Source organism: Physeter macrocephalus, chromosome 4 (assembly GCF_002837175.3).
Source record: "Physeter macrocephalus isolate SW-GA chromosome 4, ASM283717v5, whole genome shotgun sequence".
Classification (NCBI taxonomy): Eukaryota; Metazoa; Chordata; class Mammalia; order Artiodactyla; family Physeteridae; genus Physeter; species Physeter macrocephalus.
The window spans coordinates 72,145,109-72,165,201 of NC_041217.1; the positions used below are offsets into that span (position 1 = coordinate 72,145,109).

Consider the following 20,093-nt stretch of genomic DNA (forward strand, 5'->3'; position numbering starts at 1 on the left):
CTGTTAACCTTATGGAGTTCCCTTGTATGTTATTTTTCATTTTTCCCTTGCTGCTTTCAATAATTTATTTTATCTTTAATTTTTGCCAATTTGAATACTATGTGTCTCGGTGTGTTTCTCCTTGGGTTTATCCTGTATGGGACTTGCTGCGCTTTCTGGACTTGGTTGGCTATTTCCTTTCCCATGTTAGGGAAGTTTTTGACTATAAGCTCTTCATATATTTCCTCTGGTCCTTTCTCTCTCCTCCTGGGACCCCTATAATGCGAATGTTGTTGTGTTTAATGTTGTCCCAGAGGTCTCTTAGGCTGTCTTCATTTCTTTTCATTCTTTTTTCTTTATTCTGTTACGCAGCAGTGAATTCCACCATTCTGTCTTCCAGGTCACTTATTCGTTCTTCAGCCTCTGTTATTCTGCTGTTGATTCCTTCTAGTGTATTTTTCATTTCAGTTATTGTATTGTTCATCTCTGTTCTTTAATTCTTCTAGGTGTTTGTTAAACATTTCTTGCATCTTCTTGATCTTTGCCTCCATTCTTTTTCCAAGGTCCTGGATCATCTTCACTATCATTATTCTGAATTCTTTTTCTGGAAGGTTGCCTATCTTCAATTCATTTAGTTGTTTTTCTGGGGTTTTATCTTGTTCCTTCATCTGGTACATAGCCCGCTGCCTTTTCATCTTGTCCGTCTTTCTGTGAATGTTGTTTTTGTTCCACAGGCTGCAGGATTGTAGTTCTTCTTGCTTCTGCTGTCTGCCCTCTGGTGGATGAGGCTATCTAAGAGGCTTGATGGGAGGGACTGGTGGTGAGTAGAGCTGACTGTTGCTCTGGTGGGCAGAGCTCAGTAAAACTTTAATCCACTTGACTGTTGATGGGTGGGGCTGGGTTCCCTCCCTGTTGGTTGTTTGGCCTGAAGCAACCCAAGACTGGAGCTTACCTGGGCTCTTTGGTGGGGCTAATGACAGACTCTGGGAGGGCTCACGCCAAGGAGTACTTCTCAGAACTTCTGTTGTCAGTGTCCTTGTCCCCATGGTGCACTACAGCCCCCTCCCCCCCTGCCCCCTGCCTCTGCAGGAGACCCTCCAACACTAGCAGGTAGGTCTGGTTCAGTCTCCTATGGGGTTACTGCTCCTTCTCTTGGGTCCCAGTGCACACACTACTTTGTGTGTGCTTCTGGCAAGAGGGAGTGAGAGCACATCCTTCTACTCTGCCATCTTGGTTCCTCCTCCTGATTATATCAATCCATACTATTTTATATATCCTTTTTAATACTCATCTCTCTCATAGTTGCTTATTTATATCTGTCTCCTTCCCTAAACTGTGAGCTTCTCATGGCTTTTGTATTGTTTATTGCCTTAGAGCCGGTGTTTTGCACGGGGCTGACAGTATTTGCCAATCAAATAGTGAACTTTTCTGGGATGCCTGAATGATGGGTCTTCCTTTCTAGTCATAGAGTTCTATGGTCATAAGTAAAAACTGGGATAGAATTTTAATTTTGTTTCTACCCCTTGTCATCTTATGTTATCATGCTTAATTATAATCCCCCCCCCTTTTTATAATCCCTGTAAGAGGACTTTTCTTACATGGATGATAAAAATTTAAAAATAAAAAAGCTTAGAATCACAGAGTTTAGAAAGCCTCCTGTGGTCACATATATTTTCCTCCCACTTAAGTGTTTGTTAACAGCTTCTCTCATGTGGCCTTTCAGTCCGTTTAGATACCTCCAGTGACAGGGAGTTCATCAGTTCTGCAGATAGTGTGTCCTACTCTTGAACACCTCTTCAATTAACATTTTCCTTATTAATTTTTTTTTTTAATTTATTTTTATTTTTTGGCTGCGTTGGGTCTTCGTTGCTGCGCGAGGGCTTTTCTCTGGTTGCGGCGAGCGGGGGCTACTCTTTGTTGTGGTGCGTGGGCTTCTCATTGCGGTGGCTTCTCTTGTTGCGGAGCATGGGCTCTAGGCACATGGGCTTTAGTAGTTATGGCACGTGGGCTCAGTAGCTGTGGCACGCAAGCTCTAGAGCGCAGCCTCAGTAGTTGTGGTGCATGGGCTTAGTTGCTCCCTGGCATGTGGGATCTTCCTGGGCCAGGGCTCAAACCCGTGTCCCCTGCATTGGTAGGCAGATTCTTAACCGCTGTGGCACCAGGGAAGCCCCAGCATTTTCCTTATTGAATCTGAATCTATCTTTTATTTTTCTGTTTGTCCTTTGTTGCCATAAAATGTCATTTACTCCTAAGTGTGCATAGTATGTTTCTTTTTCTACATTTTTTCTTTATTATGCTAAACATAACAAGTTTTTTCAGTTCTCTAAATGCCAGGCTTTCCACATTTCAATCCCCAAGTTACCCTCCTCTGGATTCTAGCCTTTAGTTTTAAGAAAATTCTCCCCCGTGACATTTTATTATGAAACTTTTCGAACATATAGAAAAGTTGAAAGAATTGTACAGTGGACACCCGTATACCCACTACCTATCTTCTATAGTTAACTTTTCATATATTTGCTTAGTCATGCAGCTATCCATCTATGAATCCATTTTTTAAAGCATTTCATAGTGAGTTGTAGATATCTAAACATTTCAGCATACATATCATGAATTAGAACTCAGTATTTGTTTACAGTTTTTCTTTTTAGGTAAATTTATACACATTGTAGTACAGAAATCTTAAGTGTACCATTCAGTGAGGTTCGATGTGCCTCCTTTTGTATAACTCAAACCCCTAGCAAGATAGAGATTTGTCACCCCCGAAAGTACCCACTTGCCCCTTCCAAGGCAGTCCCCACACTATCCTCCCAGGTGTGACCACTGTTCTCTTTTTTTCTATCACAGATTGGATTTGCCTCTTTTAAAACTTCATGTGAATGGAATCTTATAGTATGTGTTCTGTTATATACAGCTTCTTTCACTTAGCATAATGTTTTTGAGATTCACGCACATTGCTTGTATCATTAATTTCTTCCCTTTTATTGCTGAGTAGGATTCCAGTGTATAAATATACCAATTTGTTTATTTTGCATCAATCCCCAGGTGTTGATGGACACCTGTGTTCTTTCTAATTCTGGCTATCTTGAATAAAGATAGCTCTGAACTTTCTTGTACAAGGTTTTGTGGACAAGTGTTTCATTTCCCTTGGGTCAGCTATTTAGGGGAAGAATCAGTGGTCATAAGGTAGCTGTATACTTAGTTTTCTGAGAAATTGCCAAACCTTTTTCCAAAGTGGCTTTCCACTTTACATTCTTTTTACAGTTCTAGTTGCTCCACATCCTCACTAACATTTGGATTTTAGCTTTTTAATGCCCTCTTAAGAAGGGCTTTTACAGAAATGATCACAGTCCTCTAGATAGAGTCTGAGACTGCTCTGATTCAGTGATATGCTTGCCTTCTTGGTTGTGAGCACTGTTTTGGAGCTACTGTGTCATATTGAACTTAAGGTCAACCAAAACATTGAGATCTTTTTCAGATTAATTGTTTCTGAGCCATGTTACCTTTCTGTGCACTTAAGAAACTGATCTTTGAAAATCCTAAATGTAAGACTTTAAATTTATCCCCATTATGTTTCATCCAATTAATTTGAGAAAACCTAGAATTTTGAATCTGTCATCAGTTGTTCTGGCAATCCCTTTCAGCTTTATATCATTTACAGATTTGGTAAGTGTGTTTTCTGGGTGTTTTAGGTTGTTGATGGGATTGATGAATAGTTCCGGTCCAAAGATAGGGTCCTATGACACACTGCTGGAGACTTCTCTCTTGACTCCATTCAGTAGGATAGGCCAACAAACTATGAATTTATCTCATTATAAAATCATCTAGCTTACGTTTTTGTGTGTTTTCCCATTAGAATTTAAGCTTCATGAGAGTAAAGTCCTGTCATGTATGTAAGCATCTAGAACCAGGGATTAAGGCATATAGTTGGTGTTCAATAAATGTTTTTAAATGAATGAGTGAATGATGGATAGATATGAGGATTTTGTTAAAAGCCTTGCTGAAAACAACTTTCATTGAATTTTCTTGGAATTCCCCCTATGGCAAAATGAAACAAACAAGTGCCAACAGCATACCGTTTGGCTTTTTTGCAGAAAAGGAAGTGAATGAACTGATGGAAGAGCTGTTTGAAACTGTGAGTAATGATCTTTGAATGAGAATTCAGAATAGTAAAAGTGGGTTCTCCAGCAAACTCTGTCCTTCGGTCTCAGGGCCTCTCTCTCCAGAAGGGTGGTGTGAAGCAAGTCCATTCCCCTTTCAGTCCACCCGGGAGAGAATATAGTGACAGGAGAACTTTGCTAAGTAATAAACTTTGATTATCCATATGTAGGTTATTCTTAATAAAGTTTTCCTTGCAAGCTTTTGGATGGACTCTTCACTATCACATGTTGCATCCTTAAAGATTGAAAACTAATTTTAGATTATTCTGAGCCCAAATAGTTACGTTTCTCATAAATTTATCTCTTTAAAGGTATTCTGATCATTTCAAGTTATCCATGCTCTGTTTTTACCATTACAAGTTGGCTGATTGAGAAACTTTTCTCCTGGCATAATAGCTACCCCATGTGCAGGATTGTGTGAGCCCAGAAGTGAGAAAGGTTGTGATGCAAGCTCTTTCTGTGCGCCAGCGTTATTAGAGTCCTGTAAACTAGTCTTTGCTTTCCCTTCTCACTGCTAGAGTGACTTTTGCATGCCCATTCCCCAGGAAAGTCCTTCTTTTCCTTTGCCCTCAGTTTCAAGATGAGATGGGATTCTCCAACATGGAAGATGATGGCCCAGAGGAGGAGGAATGTGTGGCTGAGCCTCGGCCTAACTTTAACACCCCTCAAGCCCTACGGTAGGCTAACCAAAGACCTTGAGACTTAGAACGGAGGAAAAGTGTATGTCTGAAAAGGTTTTGAGAAATTTTGGTTAACAATTTCCCATCCCTGACTACCTGCTGTTACTGATATTAGGATGCAGAGCCCCTTGGGGGTGTTAGGTGTCAAGTGAATAAGTCTCCTTATTATGGGGCAGTGCAGCTATAGACCAAGCTGTACCTGTTTGGGAAGGGAGAAAAAGCAGTAGCTGGCATCCATAGCAGCTTCTCCAGGTGAGTGGTGCTGGAGAGGTGTGTAGGACTCTGTGTGGCCAGCCACAGAAACTACCCCAAATTGTAATATGCAGTATGTCCCTTTTGTTCTTCTATTTGTCGTTAACATCTAGTAAATGTTAATGAACCTTTGTTAGTCACCAAGGCATTAATTGAGCAAACCATAAAGCACCTGAAGTAATGCCCTGGAGTCTGAAATGTGTGTACTGCCCTCTTCACTTAAATTAGCACTTCCGTTGTCCCACCCGGAGAGTAGAGGTTTTAAATATTTCCCCCGTTTTTTGATGAGTTTGCATAGTTTATCCGTACTTTATTGCTATCCATTCTGAGTAGCAGCATATTATCGTTAGGTGACTGGCTGGATGTCAGGGTATGGTTTGTGCCGTGCATGGAACAAAGCAAAACTGAAAGACACATAGTCTCTAATTAGTCCTGTGTTTTAACTTAACGGCATTACCTAACTAGAGAGCTTTGGATCCACCTGAAAGCTAGACCTTCAGGGAACTTGCAAATTTAGTGAAAAAGACAAGGTATACTAATCATTGTGTGAAAGTCAGAAATATCAGTCATACTCCATTACAATAAATACCATACTATAACCACAACAGAAATCTCAGGAGTTGTTTTTTTTTTCAGCTTCGTTGAGGTATAATTGACAAATAAGGTTGTAAGATACTGAAAGTGTACAATGTGATGATTTGATAAACGTATGCTTTGTAAAAGGATTCCCCCCGTCAAGTTAATTAACACTTCTATCACCTCACATATTTACCTTTTGTTTTTTTTTTGAGAACAAATTTCAAAATTTGTTAGAGTCTGTATTTGACCCACTTATTTCATGCCATATTTCATAGAAAAAAATTCTAGTGTAGCAGAATAGAACCTGGGAACTTATCATGGGATTTGATCTGTAAACATATTTCAGTTCCACTAGTCAACTCTGTATGAATTTTTAAAATTTGGTCATTATGTAACTACTTAAAAATCCTTGTTCCAATTCAGTTACCTTTCGGTATTCAGTTGATCTGCTTGGGCTGCTGCTGCTTTTCTTTCAGCTAGAAATGCAAACCTAGCTTAATCTTTGATTAAGTAAAATATCACAGGGAAAGTGAGTTACCTGTGTTCCCCTTATCAACTACCCATCCAGGTAATACTTATTAAAATCAGGTGCAGGCTTTTTTTTTTGCATTATCTACATTTTTCATGCTTCTGTTCCTCTGCTAGTAATGCAGATAATCAAGAGATTTCAATTCTCAGTAAAACTGTACAGAGGACAGGCCTGTGTCTAGGTTTTCACCCTGTGCCAGCCCATGCTCACAGTAAATACTGTAAAAGGAAACATAACTTTTTTCCACAGCCTCTGGGGATAAAGATTATTATCATTTAACTATTGCTAAATTCTAGAGGATTTCTTGAATTATGATAACGTGTTAGTCATAGCTACTTGAGCAGGTCTTATCCTGATTGCACAGAGTATCAGCTCTTGCTTAATCACTTGAGTGTCTTGTTTTGCCTCTACCTCAGAACTAGCATGCTAGGTATTTGGATTCTTACTTCAGCCCCAGACACAGTCTCTCTCTCTCAGAAGGTAGGGGTAGGAGGGTAGTGTTAGAAAACTTGGAGAAGATTCTGTGTCACCATTAAGAACAAGTCCGAGATTAATTTGGCTGTCAGTGTGATGAAAAATGATGAGTTCCCATTAGCTCCTTGGCTGCTTTGTTATCCAGACACTTCCCTACTCTTAGATTTTTGTTTAATTTCCCCTTCATTACGATATTACTTAGAAGACTGATGTAGAAGAATGGGTGGGGGCGATTCAGAACCATCTTATTTGAATCTATGCTAACAACTTTGGGAGAAGATTTGGGTAGGATAGGAGTTTGCCTATCGGCTAAAGTGAGATTTGGGGATTAGCAGTAGATATAAGTTGTTCAGACTTGCTTAGCCCACCATTAGAAGGAACTGGATGTGTTGTGGACCCAGGGAAATGTTCAAATCCAATCATCTCCCTGTTGAGGATAGGTTTGAGGAACCACTGGCCAACTTGCTAAATGAGCAACATCGCACAGTGAAGGAGCTACTTGAACAGCTGAAGATGAGGAAATCTTCAGCCAAACAGCAGCAGGAGGTAGAGAGGGTTAAGCCCCAGAGTGAGAAAGTTCATCAGACTCTGATTCTAGACCCAGCACAGAGGAGGAGACTCCAGCAGCAGATGCAGCAGGTAAGACTCTTTTTGGTAATGTTAATATTGGATCATCCCATGGCCTGGCTCGAAGCCAAACATTAAATTAGCAGCTTTGGAAAAGTCGGAAATAGGTGTCTTGATAATCACTGAAACCACAGGACCACAGGATCTTCACATCAGTTAGGACCTTGAAAGGCCATCGTGTTCGTGTCCTTATGGCTCAGGTAAGAATGCATGTAAGGACCCTGATAGTATTCAGAATGATAGATTTCAAAGAATCTTTAGTAATCCCTTCTGAATTTAACAGCCTTATTGCCAGAGTAGTTTTTTCTTCTTTCTAATCTTAGTCCCTCTGGCTTGAGGTTAAACTTCCTCTGGTTCTGTCATTTTGCTCAAGTGGAACATATTTGCAAAAAAAATTCATACCAAGATACTGTGTTGTTCTCATAGTTTCTCTAGAAAGCCAAACTTATATGCTAAAGTCACTAACATCTTGGTAAAGTCTTCTGGGTTCCTGAAATGACAACATCATAACATGTCACTATATTATTTTCTTTCCCTCCCCAGCATGTGCAGCTCTTGACGCAAATTCACCTTCTCGCCACCTCCAACCCCAGTCTCAGTTCAGAGGCCAGTACCACCAGGATATTTCTTGTAAGGTTTCAGATATCGCTAACTCTAAAGAATTGTGTATGCAGTTAGTTTGGAAGTCATTTCTCACAAATATTGACTCATCATAAGCTACATTTATTCTTCTCTCCTGCATGTTTTGGTAGCTGTTCGTATGGCTTCATGTGCTTGCTGATAAAACATAAGTTACTGGTTCCCATGAAAGGACAGAGAGAGTATTCAGTTTTCTTAAGACTATTCCTCTTACCTTTTTATTGGGTTCTCTTACTTTTAGATCCACTCTTCTTGGGCTTTTGGTACTTCTCTTCTTTTTATTGAATTCATTATTTATTAGGCTCAATGTCAGTGTTTTATGTATAAAATTAATTTTGCTCATGGCATTATGAAATATTTTGGAGGAAGGGCTTTTAATTTCAAATTTTGGGGATTTCCCTGGAGGTCCAGTGGTTAGGACTCGGCACTTTCACTGCCGGGGCCCAGGTTCAATTTCTGGTCGGGGAACTAAGATCCTGCAAGCCGTAGGGCACGGCCAAAAAGAAGAAAATTCAAATTTTAACACATTTTTGACTGGAGACGTATTACAGCCACAGGCGTTAGTTTCTGCAAAAATCCCCCTGTCAGTAATGTATTAAAATCCTATAAAAATTGCTCCTGAGCTTTGGGGTAGGTAATGAGGATATTCTTTGCCTCTTGGGTAAGTCTCTTTGGAGTCTGAGTTGGCTAGTAGTCTGAGCTTCCTTCGATAGTCAGCGGAGTGTTATTTCCCTCTTATTATGTTCAGAGGATCGTGAGAAATACTTTGTTCTTCAGAGAAACCAATGAAGACATTTAAAACTTTTATTTTATTTTATTAAGTAATGGCTCTCACTCTTGAGAATTTTAATTCTAGCTGGGGAGCTAGACCATACATCCAAAAGGCTGAGGAACACTCAGACTGAGTATAAAACAAGAACAAATTAGTGTATCACAAATCCCCAAATATCTGAGGACTCAGCAAAAGAGCAGTCTTAATGGCAAAATGTTAATTATGGAAGACTTTATGATGATTTTTTCCTGTTTTTATACTATTGTAGGAAGGACAGTTTTCCACTCAGAGGCTAAGGGCTACTGGTATTAACTGTCTGGAACTTAGATCTCCTTTTGTGTCCTGTTTTCCCAGAAAGAGCTGGGAACCTTTGCTCAAAGCTCCATCGCCCTTCATCATCAGTTCAACCCCAAGTTTCAGACCTTGTTCCAACCCTGTAACCTGATGGGAGCTGTGCAGCTCATTGAAGACTTCAACACACATGTCAGCGTTGACTGGAGTCCTCGTAAAACTGTCAAGAAGACTGGTAGGGGACAGATGTGTCCGCTTTAAGTTTTTACTTGCAATGAGAGGTGGGAGTCTTATTCCATAGATAATTTCCTAGGGATGATTTCCTAGGGGTGGAGAAGACAGGGTGTTTATAATTTCTTCTCTCTTTTATCCTCCCTTTGTGCTCATTATCTAAGTTCTAGAATTAGGTGATAATACTTGGGCTTAAGTAAGGGATGGAGGCAGTAGACAGGGCAGGGTTGTGGGGGGTAGAGATGTGGGACTCATGCTAATAATTGGACTTAAGTAGACATGAGGGTAAGTATTAGGAGTCAGGTCAAGACAAACTGGTATCTGATAAAGATGGAAGTCAAGTGGTAAAGTCGGGTTGTGTTTAGGTTTTTACCCACTTCTTCATTAAGATCATTTTATTTCCCATAATGATTATAGTGATATCTCCATTTTGAGTGAAACATTGATTTGGGAGTTAGGAACAAATTAGAGATGTTGTACATTTACCATGTTGAATATTTTAAAGAAATTTGCAGGTTTGGTTTCTACCTTGCATTGGTTTAGTATTTTTTGAGAAAATATTTGCTGTTCCCTTAAACTAAATATTTGCTTCTGATTTGTTCCTAGTTTAGCAAATTAGTTGTGTTTTGCTCTGGATTTGGGTTTGTCTTTGGATTTGATTTTAAATCCCTGACTCTTATAGTTAAATTGAATATAGTTGAATTTAAGTGCATTATGTCGTAGACACTGATCTCAAACTATGTTATTAGTTATATGTTGGTAATGAAAACTTAATTTAACACCAGACTACAGTTATAACTTACACATATAGTGTCCTGTGTTTTTCTTCTGGGGATATAAAAATAGCATTTATGGAAGGAGAAATATGGCTGTATAGTGGTGCTTATCTCTGGAAAGGCAGAAGTGCCTGGAATTGAGAGGCTTAGACAGCAAGACAGAAATGAATGAGACTGAATTGTCTCATTCTCTTTATGGTTTTTTTGTTCCCAACCTCAGGAGGAATCTGGGAGAACTTAATGAAAGTTAAGTAAGAATCAAATAAAATAAAATTTGGAATACCAGATTTGTGAGGGAGATTAAAGAAGTTGGAATCTTATCCTGGAAGAAAGAAAGCATTGTTGAAGGTCACTTATCTTTCAAGGATTTAAAGGGGGAAGGAGGTAAAAATTTTTTGAGCATACACTATCTGCCAGGTATTACTAGGTACTTTATAAGTGCTTATGTTACTTAGTGTGTTAAGTATTCCACACAGGAAAGAAAAAGAGAATCAACTTTTAATAACATTGAATGGGACTCCTTTTAGGTATATGTTAGGCTGAGAAAGATTGTGGAAACTTTTGGGAGGGGGGTATGTGGGTGGAAGGGCATCACGTTAGGTAGGGGTGGCTCTATCTAAATGCAAAAATGCATTCAGAAGCTTTTGTGAAGCCCTCTCTTGTTCTAGAATTTCATTTATCACGAATTTTTTTCTTACAGCCTATGAATTTCCCTGTTTACCAAAGCAAGTGGCTTGGATCCTAGCCACAAGCAAGGTTTTCATGTATCCAGAGCTACTTCCAGTGTGTTCTCTGAAGGCAAAGAATCCCCAGGATAAGATTTTCTTCACCAAGGCAGAGGACAAGTAAGGGTTTACTGTGAGGTGAACAAGAGCACAAAATATCCCAAGGAGAAGACCTGTATAATAAAGAACGGGCACAAAAGACAAAAAGAAAAGCAGTGTAGATGGGCGCAGTTCTGTAGTATGTGCTTGTTCCAGCAGTGCCAAATACTGCTTTTTTTAGGGAATGACATACACATTTTTGAAGCATTTTAAGTTGTTTTTTGTCTTTTATTTATTGGAAAAACTTACCTTGTAATACTGTTAGAGGAAAATTTTCAAAGGAAAACAATTTTTTAATCCATTATCCTAACCACCCCAAGACAATGATTTTTCTTTTCGCATTTCTTATATAATTACTGGCAATATAAGTGTAATTTTGTTTTGCTTTTTTTTTTTTTTTTTTGCGGTACGTGGGCCTCTCACTGTTGTGGCCTCTCCCCGTTGCGGAGTACAGGCTCCGGACCCGCAGGCTCAGCGGCCATGGCTCACGGGCCCAGCCGCTCCGCGGCATGTGGGATCTTCGCGGACCGGGGCATGAACCCATGTCCCCTGCATTGGCAGGTGGACTCTCAACCACTGTGCCACCAGGGAAGCCCATGTTTTGCTTTTTGTAACTTAACGTCTTCTTGAAATTGTTTTTTCTATCAGATTCCATGCTATAACATATTGTCATATTTTTGTTTCTGTATATTGTCTTTTAAGGCAATATTAATGGCCCTATGATAGTCCTTTTATTTGCCCCTTCCCCACCCCCCCCCCGCCTTGTTTAGCTGTTCTGAGTGAGGCTTCACCAAGGATCTTTGTGCATAGAGCTTTTGAAAATCTTTCCAGTTTATCTCTTTGGGTAAATTCTCAAGAGTGAGATTATTCGATAAAGGTTATGAACACTTTTATGGCTCTTGATTTGTATTTCCCCACTGCCATCAGCAAATATGTACATAGGTAACTGTAATTGAATATGTTATGTTGGGAGGTAGTGTTGGTGCTGTTTAATATGTCTAACATGGTGCCCAATATTCATTTTATATTAGTTTTGTTAGAGCCATTCTTCTTCCTTCAAATTTCATTTGTATTATTAGTATGAAGTACATCATGATCTGTCATTTATTAGTGATTTATGCCTGGTTTTTCCTCTTCTCACTTGATTGGGAACTCCTCATTGAGTCTTATTCACATAGTACTTCTTAGCACTCAGTAAATATCTGAAATTTTCTATTGAATTGCCATTAACTTGTACGAGAATTAGATGTAGAAAAAGTGGGTTATAGAATGTGGAGTTTATCTGGGAGGCTTTTCAGCAGGATGGACTGTCAGGTGAGATTGAGTGTCACTGCCCCTTTCTCAGTTTGTTAGCTTTAGGACTGAAGCACTTTGAAGGGACCGAGTTTCCTAAGCCTCTAATCAGCAAGTACCTTCTCACTTGCAAGACTGCCCACCAGCTGACAGTGAGAATCAAGAACCTCAACATGAACAGAGCTCCTGACAACATCATTAAAGTAAGTGCTCCCTGCATGCTCCACTGGAGACCTTGCCTTTCCTTTTCTTTTGCTTAGTCTCAGTGAATAGCCTTTTATTTAAGGCTAGTTCCTCCCACCTGCACACTAGGTTAATCGCCCTCTTTCCTTTCCAGGAACAGTGATCCATTATTTTCCTCTGGAGTATCATCTTCTTCCTCTGTTATAGATATTGCTCCTAAATATAAAATTGTTCAAATATTAAAATACTTCTCGAATCTGTTTTCCTCTAGCTATTCATTTTCTCTTTTTTTTCCACTCTAACCTTCTTCAAAGGGTAGGCCACAGTCCACTTATATCCTTCTCCTTAACTCTTTATATTTAGATTTTTTTTTTTTATATTTAGATATTTATATCAGAGGTATAAAGTATACTTTAAAGAATCAAATAGTTCTGTGAGACTTGTCATGAAAGACAATATAATTTTTCTCCCTATTTCCTGCTAAGCAAGGTTTTTGTGGGTGATGGTACATTTACCTCCATATCTAGGTAGCATGCTTATAATTGCTACCACTTGATGACTTTTTAAAAAATATTTCTTTCTTTCTTTATTTGGCTGCATTGGGTCTTAGTTGTGGCACGTGGGATCTTCATTTGTGGCATGTGGGATCTTTCATTGCAGCACGTGGGCTTCTCTCTAGTTGTGGCATGTGGGCTTCAGAGTGCACGGGCTCAGTAGTTATGGCACACAGGCTCAGTAGTTGCAGCGTGCGGGCTCTCTAGTTGTGGCTCACAGGCTCTAGAGCGTGCGGCCTTAGTTGCCCTGTGACATGTGGGATCTTAGTTCCCTGACCAGGGATCGCACCCACATCCCCTGTGTTGGAAGGCAGATTATTAACCACTGGACCATCAGGGAAGTCCCCACTTGATTTTTTGGATTTAGGCCTTCTCTGTTAAACTGAAACCATGGAAGATGAAGACTTAGTTCTCTCCACACTCCTGTAGTCTCACCACTCACTATAATTATATCACAGTTTTGCTTAGATTGTTTTTATTTTTTTTTTATAAATGTATTTATTTTTGGCTGTGTTGGGTTTTTGTTGCGGTGCATGGGCTTTCTCTAGTTGCAGTGAGCGGGGGCTACTCTTCATTGCAGTGTGTGGCTTTTCATCGCGAAGGCTTCTCTTGTTGCAGAGCATAGGCTCTAGAGCGCAGGCTCAGTAGTTGTGGCGCACAGGCTTAGTTGCTCTGTGGCCTGTGGGATCTTCCCGGACCAGGGCTCGAACCCGTGTCCCCTGCATTGGCAGTCAGATTCTTAACCACTGCGCCACCAGGGAAGCCCACTTAGGTTGTTTTTAGAGTTTATGTTATAAGCACGATTAAAAGCTCCTCACAGCTGAACTATGTAGTGTATCATGATTACTTTGCTTTTCCTGCTGGACATTTTGTTTCTCCTGGTGTTAATAATTGCATTTTTGGAGGATGAGTGGGACTTGGTTTTATTATGTATGTATTACCAGTTCAGCACTAAAATCTACTTCAGTTTTATAAATCTCTTTTCAGTGTGTTCAAATATTTTAGGTGTCCTGCTATCATTTTCATCTTCCTGAAGAAATCCTTCCCAGAGCGCTCTGATGGTGTTCCACTCTACCCATGTTGCTCTCTTGGCTTGCTGCACTAATGTCTTCTCTGGCCTTTTCTTCACCATCATCCTGGGGATTCATTTCACCTCTTAATTACGTTGTATCCTTTTATTTCTGAACCCCACATCATTTTTTCCTTGTTTTAGTGTAGCACATCCTAGTAGCATTCTGAGGAAGAGTGCTCGAGAAACAAATTTTTAGGTTTAAACTACTTGTATTCATTGTCTGTCATGACATGACATGACCAATGTAATTAACTAGTTTTGCTATTGTACTATATACCTGGTTTGTATATGTAACTATTGTTACTATGTAACAAGTGTACATGAGACCTGTCTATGAATCTATAATTATTCAAAATCAAAAGTTTGAAATATGTCTCTATTTTCCCACTTCAGTGGGAGAACATTCTAGGTTGAAAATCACTTTTATCAGAACATTTTAAGGGCTCCATTTTCTTCTAGTTTCTAGTGCTGGCTCTTTAGAAATTTGATGCCCTTTTGACTCTTGAACCTTTATGTAACACCTGTTTTTCCTCTCCCTCTGGCAGTATGTAGGATTTTTCCTTTTTCTCCAGTGTTTTGAAATTTCATGGTAATATGCCTCAGTATGTGTCTAGTTTCATTAATTATGCAAGGTACTTGATAAACTTTACTTTGGAAACTCATAGGTTCCAGTATAGGGAAATGAGTTACATATTGATGGTTTCCTTCCCTTCTTTTGGTCTGTTCTCTCCTATGGTGCTCAGTGGTCAGATGTTAGACCTCTCAGGCTCATCTTCTCATCTTGTCTTTCTTCTTTTTTCCCATCACTCTGTCTTTTTGTTGTACTTTCTGAGATATTACTTCAGCTTTTCCTTCTAACCGTTCTGCTGAGTTGAGTTCTTTATTTTTTTCTATCATATTTAAGATGTCTAATAGCTATTTTTATTGTTGTTCATTGAATATTCTTTAATAGCAAATGGCAGAGGGAATGTGGGAAAGCAGGAGAGGAAGGAGGCTGGAGTTTTCTCTTATATACTTGATCAGCATAGTACTTCTGCCCTCACATATGCCTGACAGCCTCAGTTCAGAGAGCATCCTTTCCACAGCCCTGGCTTCTTTCTGCCAGGGTAGGGGGAGAAGCTGTCACTGGGCTACATCAAACAAGAGAGGGGATTCGGGGTCTAACCGCCTCTTCAGCAGATTTAAAACGTGTCCTCCTCATCTCGACCTGTTTTTAATTCCTCCACTTCTGGAGGTATCTGGTGTCTTATCCTTTTGCCAGTCTTTGACATAAATTTAGTTGACCCATAACTTTTCTCCACATGGGATTTGGTTTTCTTCCTTCTCCTATGTGACTTACCACTCCTCCATCTGCTTTTTAGCTTTGAAAAAAAATTTTTTTAAATAAATTTATTTATTTTTGGCTGCACTGAGTCTTCATTGCTGCATGCGGGCTTTCTCTAGTTGCAGTGAGTGGGGCCTACTATTTGTTGCGGTGCACAGGCTTCTCATTGCGGTGGCTTCTCTTGTTGCGGAGCGTGGGCTCTAGGCACGTGGGCTTCAGTAGTTGTGGCACGCAGGCTCAGTAGTTGTGGCTGACAGACTCTAGAGCGCAGGCTCAGTAGTTGTGGCGCACGGGCTTAGTTGCTCTGCAGCATGTGAGATCTTCCTGGACCAAGGCTCGAACCCGTGTCCCCTGCATTGCTGGTCGGATTTCTTTCTTTCTTTTCTTTTTAAAATTTATTTATTTTATTTATTTATTTTTGGCTGAGTTGGGTCTTTGTTGCAGTGCGCAGGCTTCTCATTGCGGTGGCTTCTCTTGTTGCGGAGCACGGGCTCTAGGCATGTGGGCTCAGTAGTTGTGGCTCGCAGGCTCTAGAGCACAGGCTCAGTAGTTGTGCACAGGCTTAGTTACTCTGCGGCATGTGGGATCTTCCCGGACCAGGGCTCGAACCCCTGTCTCCTGCACTGGCAGGCCGATTCTTAATCACTGCGCCACCAGGGAAGCCCGGTAGTTGGATTTCTAACCACTGCGCCACCAGGGAAGTCCCGAGAATTTTGTTGCTTTTACTTTTTCTCTCATTCTGTCTCTCCTTTTAGGCTTTTACCTTTAAAAATTTCCTTTCTGTTGTTTTCGTGGGGATTCAAGAGGGAACAAACCCAAATAGATGTGTTTAATCTGCCTGTCTTAACAGTAAGTTACCCCTTAACTCTTTTTGTTTAATAAATTTATTTATTTATTTATTTTTGGCTGCATTGGGTGTTCGTTGCGGCAAGCGGGGGCTACTCTTCCTTGCGGTGCATGTGCTTCTCATTGTGGTGGCTTGTCTTTGTTGTGGAGCACAGGCTCTAGGCACGCGGGCTCAGTAGTTGTGGCTCACGGGCCCTGGAGTGCAGGCTTAGTAGTCATGGCGCACGGGCTTAGTTGCTCCGCGGTATGTGAGATCTTCCTGGGCCAGGGATCAAACCCATGTCCCTTGCATTGGCAGGTGGATTCCTAACCACTGCGCCACCAGGGAAGTACCCCCTTAACTCTAAATCTTTTTTTAAAAAATAACATTTATTTTATTTATTTATTTTTGGCTGTGCTGGGTCTTTGTTGCTGCGTGCGGGCTTTCTCTAGTTGTGGTGAGCAGGGTCTACTCTTCTTTGCAGCGCACGGGTTTCTCATTGCGGTGGCTTCTCTTGCTGCGGAGCATGGGCTGTAGGCACGAGGGCTTCAATAGTTGCAGCACGTGGGCTCAGTAGTTGTGGCTTGAGGGCTCCAGAGCGCAGGCTCAGTAGTTGTGGCACACGGGCTTAGTTGATCTGTGGCATGTGGGATCTTCCTGGACCAGGGCTCAAACCCGTGTCCCCTGCATTGGCAGGCGGATTCTCAACCACTGCGCCACCAAGGAAGTCCCCCCGCCCTTTAACTCTTTAACCTATGAGAGTGTGGATATTATCTCCACAAAGATCTCGAATTATTTCCCAATTAGCTATGTAGTGGATACTTTTCTGCTCTTATCCTATTTAACTTTGCAGTTACATTGATACTTTGATAATGGAGTTCACACATTCCTTCTTCAGACTCCTATACTCTTATCTCCTGTGATACCTGACTTTTACCTCAGGCTGCTCTTTCATGAACTCTTCTTCCCCTGCTCTACCCTTAAATGTCAGTGTTCCACGGTAAATTTGCAGTGTGTGGTCTCATCCAGATTGATTTTTGGTGTTGTCTGTCTCTTCATGATTTTCAAATCTGTGTCTTTGGTCCGGGTTTCTCTCCTGAGCTCCGGCTCAATGAAGTCACCTGTTTAAAGGAATTCTTAGCTAAGTTGCCTCACTGATGCCTCAGACTGAACTGTGTCTCCCTCTGCACCCTCCAGTTGTTGCCACTGGCACCACCACCACCAGATAACTCCCTTCCATCCAACTTACCCCTTCTTGGATATGTTCTTCGTGTATGACATTACTGTCTAGCCATTTTCTCAATCCATAAACCTAGGAGTTATACTCGACTCCTTCTGCTTGATCACTACCGTCTGTCTGTCTGTCATCAAGTCCTCAGTTTTCTTACTCCATTTCCTACTCTGTTGCCCACTGCCTTGGTTCAGGCACCTGAATTAGGTTACACCTGCATTAATGCAGTAGTTTTATAACTGGTGTCTCAAATTCTGGCTCCATTTATTCCATTCTTCAGATTACTGCCATAGCCACCTCTATCTAATCCTTCAGCATAGAGTTGAGACTGCTTGGCATAGCACAGAAGACCTCTCCTGCCTACCTCTGACTTGTCTTCCGAAGTTTGCATTCCTTTAGTTGTAGCTAGACCGATCTCTTTGTGGTTCCTTAAACACATTCATGATTTTGAAAATGAATTATATCCTGCCCTCCCCTGCTTCATTTAGCAAGCTCTGTTTTTTTAAGATTTTTCTGTAGTTGCACCTGCTCTAGAAAGATCTTTCATTTTCAAGTTTGAGTTGTGTGTCATTTTTTGTGCACATCTTTATACTTTCTTACACAGCATGTCATTATTGGTTTCTACTTGACTGTCTCTCCCACTGGTCTGTAAGCTCCTTGAGAGCAGGGCTTGCTTCCTTATTTGTATGCTCAGCTTGTAGCACGGTGCCTGGCGCTTATTGTCAGTGTAAGTTCAATTCCCCTCTTCATTCACTCTTAAAACTGAACTGTCTCAGTCTTGCTGTTCTTCTTTTCTTCCCTTCTAATGTCCTTTGTACCATTATTTGCTTAAAAGGAAGCTTCCATGGGCCAGGATAAGGATTAATAAGGCACTCTCACTGCGGCTGCTGAGCAGCAGCAAATTTTAGATAAGATGACTCTGACCATGTGCTTCCTTTTCTCTGTGACCTAAACTTTTCCCTTCCTGGGGACCAGAATGGAGCGCATCAGAAGATACTGAGTAATGATAAAATATTTGTTAATTAGAGGTTAGCTTAATTTGAAATGCAGAAGCAGTCAGCATATGCTGTTCATGGATACGTGTATATGGATCTGTGTGTGTCTGTCTCAGACTGCTGCCCACCACGCTCCCTACCCTGACAAAGGGCAGTGTTTCTGGAAGGAATGTGACTCATGCTTAATTTCTTCACGCTCAGTTTTATAAGAAGACCAGACAGCTGCCCATCTTAATGAAGTGCTGTGAAGAGATCCAGCCACATCAGTGGAAGCCACCTGTAGAGAGGGAAGAACACCGGCTTCCATTCTGGTTAAAGGTACAGCCCTCCTCCTCAAAGTATGTCAGAAGTAGAAGGTCACTAGAAACCCGGCAGAAATGTCAAAGGCTACCTTACACCTCTGATGCTTTAGTTGTAGAACTAGGACTTAAGAAATCTTCTTCAGTTACCCTTCCTCTCCCACTTCTCCACCTGATTCTATAACCTTTTAAAAATAGTGGTTAAAATGCTAGTTTCTTAAAGGAAATTCAGAGGAGAGTTTCTAGAATATATAATTGGAATGTAGTCTTTTTAGAAATATCTGATATGCAGAAAAATCCTTCTTAAAAAGATGTCTCGAGACTGTCCTGGAAAGGTACCTAACATCTAGAAAGCCCAATTATTATTATTTTTTAATATGTTTATTGGAGTGTCATTGCTTTACAATGGTGTGTTAGTTTCTGCTGTACAGCAAAGTGAATCAGCTGTATGTACACCTATATCCCCATATCCCTTCCCTCTTGAGCCTCCCTCCCACCCTCCCTCTCCCACCCCTCTAGGTCATCACAAAGCATCGAGCTGATCTCCCTGTGCTATGCAGCTGCTTCCCACTAGCTATCTATTTTACATTTGGTAGTGTATATGTCAGTGCTACTCTCTCACTTTGTCCCAGCTTCCCCTTCCTGCCCTGCGTCCTCAAGTCTGTTCTCTACCTCTGCGTCTTTATTTCTGCCTTGCCACTAGGTTCATCATTACCGTTTTTTAGATTCCATATATGTGCATTAGCATATGGTATTTGTTTTTCTCTTTCTGACCTACTTCACTCTGTATGACAGATTCTAGGTCCATCCACCTCATTACAAATAACTCAGTTTCGTTTCTTTTTATGGCTGAGTAATAATCCAGTATATATATGTGCCGCATCTTCTTTATCCATTCATCTGTTTGATGGACATTTAGGTTGCTTCCATGTCCTGGCTATTGTAAATAGTGCTGCAGTGAACATTGTGGTACATGTATCTTTTGAATTATGGTTTTCTCAGGGTATATGCCCAGTAGTGGGATTGCTGGGTCATGTCGTAGTTCTCTTTTTAGTTTTTTAAGGAACCTCCATACCGTTCTCCATAGTGGCTGTATCAGTTTACATTCCCACCAGCAGTGCAGGAGGGTTCCCTTTTCTCTACACCCTTTCCAGCATTTATTGTTTGTAGATTTTTTGATGCTGGCCGTTCTGACCAGTGTGAGGTGATGATACCTCATTGTAGTTTTGATTTGCATTTCTCTAATAATTAGTGATGTTGAGCATCCTTTCATGTGTTTGTTGGCCATCTGTATGTCTTCCTTGGAGAAAAGTCTGTTTAGGTCTTCTGCCCATTTTTGGATTGGGTTGTTTGTTTTTTTGATATTGAGCTGCTTGAGCTGCTTGTATATTTTGGAGATTAATCCTTTGTCAGTTGCTTCGTTTGCCAATATTTTCTCCCATTCTGAGGGTAGTCTTTTCGTCTTGTTTATGGTTTCCTTTGCTGTGCAAAAGTTTTGAAGTTTCG

General features: G+C 40.7%; 1 protein-coding gene across 3 annotated transcripts in view; it reads left to right on the forward strand.

The window, feature by feature from the left end:
- GON4L (gon-4 like) overlaps positions 1 to 20,093 on the forward strand; it is a 96,698-nt gene that overhangs the window by 52,295 nt on the left and 24,310 nt on the right. For all 3 annotated transcript variants that reach the window (XM_028488772.1, XM_007110398.3, XM_055084295.1), the window contains 9 exons: positions 4,071 to 4,111; positions 4,710 to 4,813; positions 7,091 to 7,289; positions 7,412 to 7,477; positions 7,821 to 7,907; positions 9,043 to 9,214; positions 10,687 to 10,831; positions 12,156 to 12,306; positions 18,490 to 18,606. In XM_028488772.1, coding sequence (XP_028344573.1) covers positions 4,071 to 4,111; positions 4,710 to 4,813; positions 7,091 to 7,289; positions 7,412 to 7,477; positions 7,821 to 7,907; positions 9,043 to 9,214; positions 10,687 to 10,831; positions 12,156 to 12,306; positions 18,490 to 18,606 — 1,082 coding nt within the window. The remainder of the gene's footprint in view (positions 1 to 4,070; positions 4,112 to 4,709; positions 4,814 to 7,090; positions 7,290 to 7,411; positions 7,478 to 7,820; positions 7,908 to 9,042; positions 9,215 to 10,686; positions 10,832 to 12,155; positions 12,307 to 18,489; positions 18,607 to 20,093) is intronic.